Source organism: Mercenaria mercenaria, chromosome 17 (assembly GCF_021730395.1).
Source record: "Mercenaria mercenaria strain notata chromosome 17, MADL_Memer_1, whole genome shotgun sequence".
Taxonomy (NCBI): Eukaryota; Metazoa; Mollusca; class Bivalvia; order Venerida; family Veneridae; genus Mercenaria; species Mercenaria mercenaria.
Window position 1 is genome coordinate 28,286,835 of NC_069377.1, and position 13,288 is coordinate 28,300,122.

General features: G+C 36.8%; 1 protein-coding gene across 1 annotated transcript; it reads right to left on the reverse strand.

The window, feature by feature from the left end:
- Positions 1–419: 419 nt before the first annotated feature.
- LOC128550388 (uncharacterized) lies at positions 420–4,293 on the reverse strand. Its single transcript, XM_053529343.1, has 2 exons — positions 4,164–4,293; positions 420–2,620 (listed from the first exon to the last, which is right to left on the reverse strand). The coding sequence occupies exon 2, from the start codon at positions 2,613–2,615 to the stop codon at positions 1,635–1,637; it is 981 nt and encodes a 326-aa protein (XP_053385318.1). The 5' UTR covers positions 2,616–2,620; positions 4,164–4,293; the 3' UTR covers positions 420–1,634.
- Positions 4,294–13,288: the final 8,995 nt, after the last annotated feature.

The window sequence follows — 13,288 nt, forward strand, 5'->3', positions numbered from 1 at the left end:
ATAAAAGTAATCCCCTCCAGGTGAATCTCTAACACACGTAATGGAAACAAAAAGGCATGGCATGTAAAACACAAAAAATGCTCGTGTATAAAATATAAAAAGCAAACCTTTAGAACCAAAAACGTATGTACTCAATGCCTTTTCAGAAGACAGAGCAACAAGAGAAACACCCTTAAGGGCCCGACGAAACAGGCCAGAAGACAGAGATCAAAACAGTTCAGTCCTGGTAGGATTTAAAAACTGCTTATCATAGAGTCCTCCCCCTCTTCCGTCAGACACAATCAAAGAGGGAAGCGTAGTGTCCAACTGTAAACGGGTTGAACACTAAACATGCGGTATGTCTCAAAACAGTTGGGTCGTAACCTCTTTTAATAAAACAACCGCGTAGTATGTTGCTTGGGTTAGTTCTATATTTTTCACTGATTTTATTTCATACTGGAGTATAAACTGGTGAACACAAGCTCTTGGGACAAAATCCCCCAGCACATTCATGCAGACGGTGGGGGACATAAAATTTTCAAACTAATTATCTTTCAAGATGTTGTTTAACAGCCTACAAATATGGATCTTGGCCGCATTGTTCCTTTCCCTTAAACTGAGGGAGAAATTATAGCAACGGAAGGCATCAACAACTCGGTTCTCTTGTTCCATACATTGTCCAAGTAGATTTAGCGCTGTTTCCCTGTGTCCAAGGTTGGGCTCATTGTCAATGGTCTTCGCAAGTTTAGAAAGAGCTCTTTGCTTGACTGCATGTGTTTCAAAGGTCTTGTATTGTAAGAAGTAGAGGTAAGGGAGCGAATCGATGGCAGCCCAGTCCATCCAGTGATTATCTTTTCCTCTGAAAGCTCTATCTTCTACTGTAGATCTAAACATTTCATATCTTAGTTCATGTGGAACACAGTTAATTTCACATGGCAAAAAGCTTAACAAAATGCTGTTGTATGCCTAATTGCTTCTTCATTATGATTAACACATATCATATTAAATGCTGCTTTTGAAGGTAGGTGTATGAATCGATGACAATCACAGATAGGTTCAACTACATCCAAATCATAATGTTGGTCAATGTTACCAAGAATATTTTCAGTTCTTTGTATATCTCTAACACAGTAGAGCATGGATGCCAATTTCAATTTGCCACAGGAAATATCAGAGTTTAAACCTAATAAGATCCAGGAAAAAGCTTTAGCGGATATACTGTTGTGCTGATAAATGTTATCGGATGCCAAAACAGAGCCTAGTGAGGTACAGAGCCGGGACAAAAGAAGACCACATGCTATTTTCTCAAATCCTTCTCTCTCATTGAATATTTTCACTAGTTTGAAACAGGTATTCTCTATTCTTTGCTTATCAATGTCACTGTTACCATATGGCAGGACTGAGAATATGTCTTGTAAAATTTTATGAAATGATAAAGCAGTATTCCTTAAAAGATTTCCGTAAATGGAGTTCTTGAAGGATTCAACATTTTGTAAAAGTCTATACGTTCCATTAAACTTCGCCCGAAGTCTAGCACCAAGAGCATCACAATCAATACAAAGTAAAGCTGCTCCATTGCTGAAAACGATATTCCCCAGCATATCAATAAGTTGATGTTTAATATCTGGTGAAATTCGGTTCAGGATTAAATTGTTTTAATGTACTATAAAATGAGGACAATTATCATTTAAAACACAGTTGTATAACCTGAACAAGCAAAATGTTAGACAAATAAGTAAATTGTTTTCTCTCCATTGATTGCTATTTGTGTTTGCAATGCAGTGAAAAAGAACTGTTTTACAAATGAAACTTGAAATGGCGTCTCCAAAATGTGGTTTAAAGTAAGTTTTCAATATCATCTTCATTAAAACGTAACATCGAATCTGGGTTATATTCATATTGTACATTAAACATCTTTCTGCTAAAGATGTTGATATTCTCCATTCCAATTCTTCATAATCACTGTCTTTGCTTCCAACACCAACAACAAAACAACCACTAGACTCACAGTATCTCTTCATGTTATCTGAAGGCCAATGACCAATACCTTGCCGGTCTAACCAATGTCTGGCTTGTTTTGGCCATGATATACAAGGAAAACCAGCAACCCTATCCAAATCAACCCATCCTGGCTGTCCTTCCTGTGAATGTGCTGGGCCATGTCTCACTTGCCCTTGTCTGGCAATGGCATGAATACAAGTATTCTTAAATAAAACTCTCTCTCTGTCTCTGAAGTAATGCTCATTAGGGACGCAGTTGTACGGAAGAGGAACATCATGTCTCAGAAGTTGGAGCCGACAATAGCCTGGTGCTACCGTCTCATCCTGAATCATCATGTAATTATTTTTAGCAGGTTCCCATTCTCTCCAGTCCTGAATTACATTGGAGTTATTTAAACTAAAAAGCCGGTCACTGTCGGAAAAAAGTCCTGGTGTCGTTGTGCCTTCTGATTGACTACCGAAGAAGTACATATCAGCATTTCTTTGTTGTAACTGAAATACTGTTCTTGCAGTAGATTCTCCTAGTAGTAATCCTCTTCTTCTCCTCAGGACAGTTTTCTCATCTACTCCAATATCTTTGAGCACTTCAGATAGTGTCAAGGACACATTGTTAACATAATTCGACATGTGAAACATTCTTTCTGAAATAAAGCAGTAGTATAAAGATAATCATGATAATGGCAGAACTTTACATCACAAGTAACAATAATAAAAATTACAAAGATATAGCATTACCCTTTCTCCATAAGTCAGAAACGCAGATTTACCAGATTGTATCTAACACTGAAATTAAATTATGCGTTAACGTATATCAACATTTACTGCCGAAAGATTTTCCATGAAAAGGAATTATAGTTTATTACTATAACGTTTTTAAGAAGTTAGAAATAAAAAGAATAGATTAGCATCAATACATAATGATCCACAATAAAAGGCATTGCTCAAGGCTGCCCTGTCATTTTTTTCACGTCTGAAACTGATAAAGAATGCGATGTCCAGCTTAATATTATAATGCTCTTCGCTTTAAGCCTTACACTGCTAAATTTCGACAATGAACTTGCCTGTCTTTCAATTTGGAGAGTACCATTAACTGTTAAAAGGGGTGCTTACAAAAAAGTTACTGACTGAATGGCGAACAGTGCAGATCATGATCAGACTGCACGGATGTGCAGGCTGATCACGATCTTCACTGGTCGCAAAGGCAGAATAAACCGTGTCCAGCATGGTAAGGGTTAAATACCATCACAGTCATACTTACCTACACATACAATCAGGCATTTTAGAGTGCATACATTACATGCTTGTCGTAATTCACTGTCGAATGTGCTCACCTTAAGTATGCATAGAAAGTTACTTACTATTAAACAGTATTTGTTTCTGATTTCATACCTGGAGCCTTTATATTGATTTATAGCTTTTATTTAATGGACTAAATTGCATGCATATTATACTGCGCAATTTATTACAGTTAAGTATCGCTCAGGCAATCATTTTTGTCTTTGATCGGCTATCCCGCCTACTGACTCGTTCGTGCATTACCTAAAGTAATGTTTGTGACCCTCTCTATGTAAAGAAAAATGTCGTCTCTGTAACTGTTTAAAGAAATCAAACATGTTCTATAAGGTATTTAACCCTTTTGACCCTTATAAAGTTCGGCTTTATTTCATTTACTTCTACATACCATTTTAACAGATTATGAACGAAATACCAATATTTTGTCTATTATAGAAGTTTTGAGCCGAAATACGGCGCCAAAGTCCTGAAAGAGGCCGAACAAAATTTAATCCCCTTTCACTTTCAACAACGTACAGTGACCAGTTAACTATTTGTTTCTATTGGCAACCTACGTATTTGCCAAACAAATGTTACGTTACCCTATATATATATTATACTATTATATATAATATTATTACCAAATATTCAAATTAACTGACTAAAGACTTTGAAATCTGTCTTTTGTATGATATGCGGACTATTGATAAGTAAAAAGAATAAACATTTTATTCATGAAGGTTTAAGCTCGAAAGGTTTTGAAGATTTATGACAATCAAAAAAGCAAATCATCTCCCTCCTCCCTGTCAAAGTTAAAATATAATGTATGTCAACGTTGGTGTAAATATAAAATGAATACACTGTTAATATTATACGAAATTAATAGTAAAATCAAGATCTTTCAAAACTTACCTTGTACAGTATGAAAAGTTTTCTTTTCTACTACAAAATAGTGACACTTATTTGCTTTCTTCGAAATTAAAGAAATGTACCATTTATTGCGTTGTTCTATATGGTATCATTTACTTAAACTATACTAAATATAACTTTGGATATCATTGATCAATTTTTCGAAAATTTTCAGTGCATTTTCTACACGAATGCGTACTGTACGTCACAAAATACCTGATGGTTCGTTATGCGTAGCAGCTATCGTTATGTACATGTTTCGATGTATTCGAATTAACAATGAAAATACTAAATTTATACGTACAAATTTTGTGTAAAATGTCACTTTGAATCAGACTACAATCAAATGCATGCATGAGGGATACGAGCTACAGAGTGCCTGAACACTTAAAAACTTAAGACATATATAAAAGTGTGCTTCTATCCTTATTTTATCTTTATACACTCGTGAAAAGGGCCATTGCGGAGGACGGTGTCCACTAAGTTGTCCTTTCTCCAACATGAGCACTTGAAAGTGGTTCAAATAAGCTTAAAGCTTTCATGGCATTCTGGCTAAAACAAATCAGTATAAATTAAACTAAGAGACGATGAATTGAATCCTTTCACAGATGCAAGGAAGCAACTTATGTGTAAAAGACAATAAAGAGAAACGTTGTTATAGAAAAACTGTTTTTGTACACGATTTATTCCTTTTTTCTAGTTTTCCTAAACTAAATACATCCAGGATATTTTGCTAAAAAGGAGTTTGTGTAATAACATGGTTGTCACAATGGAAACGGCAGTTTGTTTCAGAAAGGATATTCAGTTTTGACGGTTTACGCAATTCTGTATTTTGTGTAAAAATATAGACTTTATAAAATGGCATGCAAGAAAGGTCTCTTAGTTTAGTTAATTTTTTTTAGCCAGATTGTCATGAAAGCTTTAAGCTTATTTGAACCGCTCTTGAGTTCGCTTTCTGGAATTACCAGTACTGGTGTTATATGAGAAGGTGTTGTCCTGACCCAGTGGGGCTCGAACCCACGTCACCCGGGCTGAGCAGTTAGGTGCAGACATTATCCCCTATCATTGTTGCTCATTTCAGTAAGTTGGTAGAACATCTGCGATTATCCGAGCCTCTGCAAGTTTAATAGAGATTTTATTCAGTTTGTTTTAAAAATAAAATATGCCGATATGAAAAATTAAGCAACCAAAGACCTAGAACGGGGTCGGGTATTTCTGAACATGAAACTATTTACGAACAATTGTTTCCATCGCTTGTATCTATGACTGTTTAGTACATTGCAGAATAGTATCTTAGGTCGTCAAACCAACGTAACTTTTTTCTCCAAGTTATATTTGTTTTGGTGGGATCTACCAGTAAACACCTTTATTGTAATTTCCCCCACGTCTAAGGTAAGAACATTACGGATTTCCGTAATTTAAAGCGATTTATGGCTAATAGTTTAATGTCTTATTGTTGAAACTGTCTGTAGATTTCTCCCTGTTATATACACGTATAGACATAGGCACACATGTTGGAATATTCTAGAATGTACATATCGATCACACTTACAGACTGTACAGGTCTGTCCGGAAATGCCCCATCACAATGAACATGTGAGGACATACACGACCAAATGTATGCTAGAAGATCTATATATTATCGCTCAAAATTAATAAATCATGTCCAAGTATTCAAACAATGTAAGTCTGCATTACTTAATACGAGCGTTCATTATGTGTTAAAATAGGCCTGTATTAAGCATTTTACTCCTGTGCCTCTTACAGCTTTGGACACAAGTTGCTGCTTATAGTTACTTGATTCCTGTAATTCGTAGGTCAGTAGTGTTGTTGTAATCTGAGTTAATGAAAACTAAACAAAAGAGGTTCAGAAAAATAAGATATTGACTCCTCATCTCTTCCCAAATGACTATTGACCACTGCAATTGTTGGCCAATCATCACGCTGAATCTTGATTGATTTAGGAAACGAGCCAATAGTCCATTCTTCCGTTGTCCTGCCAACTAGTTGTCAAAACTGAAATATATTTCTCGCGTAATGTTAACACTTCTTGAAAGACTTGCAGGTCAATAGTCAAAACTACTAGCCCTCAGTCCTGAGGATCGCGGGCAAAAGTTTTGACTTCTGACCGACAAACCATTCAGTAAGCGTATATTTAAGTACTGATGATTTATTCTGCACAAATCAGTTAAAGTATATGGTATGTTCGTAACTTAGATGCAAGAAAATGGCGCAGTTAGTCATATTAAAGACTCACTACCACATACTGGTAACCACAATAAACTGGTTCAAGTGGTTGGCATTAATATGATATTGAATTGTGCTGCATTACTTTTTCGCACGTTTGTGTCATTTGTTTAGTATCAAATGAATAATGTACTAGTAATAATTTAAAGTATTCACATATGCATAATCTTTTTATCTTAAAAATATTAAATAAAAAGCTCGTTAGTATGCATAGCACTGTGATTTCAGAATGTTGGGAAATACCCAACGTTTGTGTTCGGTAGTGCCGATGCGTTCGGTAATGCCCGCAATCACACTTGCATTTCAAATTGTGGTAGGGTGACTTCGGCCGAGAACAAACACACTTTTTTCACAGCAAATAAATAAAAGCAGATTATTAGGCTAAGCATATTCCAATATTTGTTGCCTATGTCACATAATCGTCTAAGTACTTGGGTTTCCTAATTTCCCTTTTTGGTCGCGTATTCTCTAAGACAATTTCTTCAGGAACACTGTCTAATTCCGTACTACGTTTATCACTTTCATGATACTTCTTCACTTGTGACACATTCCTGTCAATAGTTACTCCAGACTTCTCAAGCGATACCTGGTTTCCTGTTTTTTCTCTTACGACATACGGTTCTTGTTCAAACCGTGGCGTGAGCTTTTTTTGTTCTTTTTGTTCAACGAGAACTTTGTCACCTTTTAAAATGTCACTTTATTTTACATTTCTGTTTGTATCTGCATACTCCTTCCCTATTTCTTTCTGGATCATGCTCTTTCTCGAAAGTCACATTTTTCAGTCTCACTGTCAACCAAATAATGTAACTTAGTATGAAGTTTCCTACGAAACATCAATTCAGCAGGACTTACTCATGTTACTGTGTTCGGCGTTGTTCTATACGCGAAAATAAACTCATTCAGGTGTTTTTTCCAATTCCCTCTTTCAGCTTGTAGAGTTTTAATTGCTTTCAATATTGTCCTATTCGTGCGTTCGACTTCCCCGTTGCTTTGAGCCCAATACGGTGTAATTGTTAAGTGCTCAATTGCATGTTCACGTAAGTAATCCTCTAATTCCTCAGACTTGCAATTTTGTGCATTATCAGACATTATTGATATTGGTAATCCATGCGTTACGAACATTTTGCCCAAACTTTAAATTATTTTACTTGAAGTTATGCTTTTCATAATATCCACCTCGAACCATCTACTGAAATAATCAACAACAACAAACACATAATCACCACTATTTGAAAATGGTCCCATAAGATCTATCGATAAGTGTTGCCAAGGTCCCTCTGACAGTTTTGTTCTCGGCACCGGTTCTGGCTTCTCCGGCTGACCTACTAATGACAACTATGACACTTTCACTTACGGATCTCTCTTCGCAGTTGCGTAGTCTCAGGATCACATAACGATACTTGTTCAATTTCTCGTGCAGTTAATGCTTCTGGTACGTCATTCAGAGCTATGAATTTGACATATTCCTCAGCAATGTCTGATACTTTCGACTTAGTGACGTTTTGCTGCGTCAGTCTACTCAAAGGATCAGCGATGTTGAATTTTCCCGGCTTATATTTCACATTGAAGTTGAAAGCCTGTAGTCTCAAAACCAAACGTTCTGTCCTTGGGGGCGGTTTAGATTTTGGACCGTATATAACCTCCAATGCACGAGATCGAACTCAAGACCTATTAGCCAAATACGAAACTTTCCACAACTCCAAACTAAACTCAGAGCTTCTTTTTCTGTCTGTGAATATTTTTGTTCAGTCTTTGTGAGTGTACAACTTGCGTATTGGATAATTCTTTGCTGACCATTCTGTTCCTGTATAAGCACAGCTCCAAGTGCCTTGGGTCCAGCATCTGCTATAACAGTTGTTTTCGCTTTGGGATCAAAGTACGCCAGTGTTTTTGCACTAGCTAATCTTCTTTTTAGCTTTTCAAAAGATTCCGTTCGCTCATTTGTCCATTGAAACCGTACTCCTTTCTTAGTCAACCTACGTAAGGGTTCTACAACGGAAGCTAAGTCAGGTATGAATCTGTGATTCCAATTAGCTAATCCAAGTAGACTTCTTACTTCTTGAACGTTTTGAGGTCTCCTTGCATTCAGAATAGCTTCTACTTTTGACTATTCTGGTCCTATTCCGTGTTTTGATAATACATGTCAGTGAAATACTAACTTATCTATACAAAACTTGCATTTCTCACAGTTCACAGTGAGCCCACGTTCACGTAACCTTTCAAAAACTGCGTTCAATCTTCGATCATGCGTAGCTTTGTCTGATGCATAAACTATGATGTCATCTGCAATATGTTTTACCCCTGCTAAGCCTTCCAGGACTTGTGAAATGATAAACTGGTAAATTTCCGGTGCTGAATTTATCCCAGACACGAGTCTTTTATAACGATATAGTCCCTTCGAAGTTACAAACGTTGTAATATATCTTGAACTTTCCTCTAACTCTACTTGATGGAACCCGTCTTTCAAATCAATTTTTGAGAAAATTGTCGCAGAGTTTATGTCAAGTATCACTTCATCAACGGCAGGTATAGGGTGTCTCTCTCTCTCTCTCTCAAGATTGCATGGTTCGCTTGACGCATATCAACGCATATCCTTACGTCATTGTTTCCCTTGGGCACGACAACTAATGGCGACACAAATGGTATAGGACCTGTTGTTTTTTCAATTATGTCCTTTGACTCTAAATCCTTAATTTTCTGTTCAACTTTTTCTCTTAAGCAGAATGGCAGTCTTCTTACTGGCTGAGCAACCGGCTCAACAATCTTATCAATATGTAATTTCAACTGAAAATTTTTCAATTTCCCAGTTCCTTGAAAGCGTTTTGGGTGTTTCCTTTTGAATTCTTCATTGCTTTCCACCGTATTTATATATTTATATTTGCACCGTTTTTTAACACTTTCAGCGCAGTCGCTGTACGATATCCTAACAAAGATCCACAAACAGTATCTGTCACCAGAAATTCTGCAGTTTTCCCGTCAACACATATTTCTGATTCAAATTTCCCTATCAAATTCAGAGGTGTACTTGCTCCGTACGCATAAACCTTCTTTCTACACTCCAGTAATTTAACTTTTATTCTAAGTTTCTTCCATGTTATCTTATAAATAACACTGCAGCTTGCCCCACTGTCGATAAGAAAATCTATCTGTGTCCCTTTAATTGTTCAAGGCAAGTATTCGAACTTATTTCCAAGTATGAACACATTTTCTTCTAAATCCGAACCTGATGACTCATCGAGGCTTTTTACTCTTTGTGTGATATTTTTAGATTTACTAGTTTTGCACATTTTTGCAAAATGTCCCATGTTTCCGCACTTGTGACAAACTTGATTTTTCCAACGTCACATTTCCGCGCCATGTGTCCTGTTCTTCCACAGCGATGACATTTTACACCTGTGTTACTCCTGTGCTGCTCAGAACGCGGCTTTTGGTCTCGAACCACATTTTTGTTTGGCCGCAACTTTATTTACCACGGGCGTAGATGATGGGTTTTCAATCTTCTCTGCGCGAGCACAAGCACCTTCATATGCCCTTGCCATGTCAAGCAATTTCGGCAACTTTAAATCTTCCACTGTTAAAAACTTACGACGCAACTCATGTGATCGACATTTGTCAACAATTTGGTCTCTTATCATGTCATATTTTATATCTCCATATTCACATGTTAATGCTAAATGTTTCAGTCTTGTTGAAATTTGTTCCACAGTTTTGGACTCTCTCTGGATTTCACAACGAAAAGTATGCCGTTCATAAGCTATGTTCCTTTTTTTTTTTTTTTTGGGGGGGGGGGGGGGGGGGGGGGGGTTAAAATAATCCGTCAATTACTCAACAGCTTTGTCATAATCCTTACCTTCCCCAGTTTCTGTTAATGTCCCAAATATTTCTTGTGTTTCTAGACCTGCGAGATGTAACAACAATGCTCGTTTTTGAGTGGTATCTGTTATACCCGAACCAACTGTGAAAAAATTAGATTGCTTCATCCAATTATCCCATCTTTGTGAAAGCGAAGTTTGGTCACCCGAAACATCAAACTGTTCAATTGGTGGAATGTAAATCGCTTTTGCCATTATAGTTATCCAAGCACTGACTTAGGAAATAAAATTATGACGCTCGAATTGAATCAATGTCTCTCTTCCACCCGAATTTAAACAAATATTTTCCTCGTCACCAATGTTAGATGTCACATGAAGACCAGTTCTAGCTTATATACATGTATTTATTAAGCATGTTTCATTTTATTGATGTTTTACAGTAAAACTGCTGTCATAGGTACTCATACTAGTGTGACTTTATATGCGCATTACAAGCAGGTAAACTGAAAAATACTTGAAGAAGTTGATACATATTGATACATGTGTCTGATTTTCTACCTCAAGTTATACAGGTATGAAAAACAAATGTTGTACGTGGTCAGTTTCTAGTTCTATTTTATGTTTTGTATTCCCCCAAGGATAGGGATTTTTTATCCATTATGAGTTCAGAACATAAGAATAGCTACATATTTGGTTCATTAACGGTATTTTTTTAAATTTATATTTGTTATCATGGACACGGATAATGTCGTATTATCCATAGACAGGTTTTCAATGCTATTCAGTTATTGTGCACATATTGCCTGAACAAAGGTTTGCATACAAAATAGTGTATATTTTTGCATAACTTGAAATATATGCACCTTGACAGAACATTATAAAACGTTTTCGTTTAGATGTCACTAAAATAATTAAAAGTCTAATAAATCAGTTTTACAGGAGCTGAAAAAAAATAAACACCGTCATATTTTCCAAAAAAAAAATACGAGGGGCGTTCAATAAATACCCGGAAAAGTGCTCTCATTTCTTTATTTCTAGTCTCATTTTGCTAAAATTTGAAAATATGACGGATATGAACATACTGAATGCAAATACCTAAATTACAGATTTCAGAACATGCACAATATTTTTTTGTCGTCTCCTAGGCAACGCCATCACCTCAAAAGCGGCCCAACGTCATTATGATGCTGTCGTATCACACTAAATTAATCAATACTACTCGTGATTACCATTGATTCAATGTTTATCACCACTAAATGCATTTTACACCTTCCTAAGAATAAATAAGTACTGTCCATATGATATTCCTGTCGTACTGAAGAAATTGGACACTGCACTGATGCCCTATCAAGGCGCTCTTTAATTTGTTAAATGTGACTGAACGTTATTTTTCATGTCTGTAACAAAAGTCGTCAGCAATATTCTCCTGACCACTTTTAAACGTCACGTCCCACTAATAGAATTTTGTTTTCTTCAGTGCATTGTCCTTTAAACTTTTTCAGGATAGCATTTGTCTCTTTCCTTGATTTTTGATTCAAAACACAGAATGTTATCTCACATCTCCGTTCAACACTGATTTTCAAGCGACGACCAACTCAATATGCCTGCCAAATATTTTAATGATGTCACATTTATAATTTGACGTTATTGGCGTAACGCTTACTTTTCATATCAATATTCACCCAATTTAAGAAAAGCTAGCTTGAAAAATAGGTAAGTGGCAAGTAATGTTTTAGCGCATGTAAAATAGAAAAAGAGACAAAATTGGGCCGGTTGACGTCACATGACGTTGCCATGGGGACTCGCATTTATTTATTATTTATCCAAAGACAACCTAATTTTAACATATCAACTCAGTATTCTCTAGTCTACATTTTGTAGCATTTTCATTTATTTTTGACGATACATAAAGAATTGAGAGCACTTTCCGGGTATTTATTGAACGCCCCTCGTATAATCATATTCGGTTTTAAATGTCAAAACTGAAAACAAATTGACATTATTACCCTGCTTGAACGTAAGAAAGGAGCCATATATAAACTATTTCTTCAAACCCGTTGTTTAATAGTTGACTTATAATCTATCTCATAATGGGATATGGTAGGTTGACAAAAATGTCGCCCCCATTTTTCGTTAGAGAAAGGGGCATTGATCCTGTGATGCGTGTATGTGGTCGCACGGTCACATTTCTTTTTTTTACAGCGGTGTCCCTTTTTAACGTGGTGAGAAATAATCAGTGAGAAGAACTCTAAGTGTGTTAGGGGTTACAATTTCTCAGATATCATTGTTAATGATCAGTGTGGAATGATCACAGCTCTGTCAGACTGAGTACATTTCACAGAACATTGATCATCTAGTAGCGTTCACGGCACTGTGAACTACATACTGGGTAGTATTCACGGTAATGTGAGTATTACTCACTGGGTGGTGTTCAAGGTACCGTGTGTATACTGCTCACTGAGTAGTGTTCACGGCATTGTGAGTACTGCACAATAAGTAGTGTTTACATTACCGAGAGTACTGCTCAGTGAGTAGTATTCACGGAACTGTGGGTACTGCTCATTGAGTAGTGTTCAATGCACCCTAAGAACTGCTCACTGAGTAGTGTTCACGGCACCGTGAATACTGCTCACTGAGTAGTATCGACAGTTCTGTGAGTACTGCTCACTGAGTAGTATTCACGGTGCTGCGAGTACTGCTCACTGAGTAGTGTTCACGGCACCGTGAGTACTTCTCACTGAGTAGTTTTCACGGCGCCATGAGTAATGCTCACTGAGTAGTGTTCACGGCACTGTGAGTCTTGATCACTGTGTAGTGTTCACGGCACTGTGAGTACTGCTCACTGAGTAGTGTTCACGGCACTGTGAGTACTGTTCACTGAATAGTGTTCATATAATTACCGTGAGTACTGCTCATGGAGTACTATTCACAGTACTGTGAGTAGGCTTCTGCTCACTGAATAGATCTAGTGTTCATGGTACTGTGAGTACTGCTCACTGAGTAGTGTTCAAGGTACTGTGAGTACTGCCCACTGAGTAGCATTCATGATACCTTGAGTATTGGTCACCT

Coding starts and splice junctions, on each gene's coding strand:
- LOC128550388 (XM_053529343.1), bottom strand. CDS start 2,615: ATGTTTCACATGTCGAATTATGTTAACAATGTGTCCTTGACACTATCT.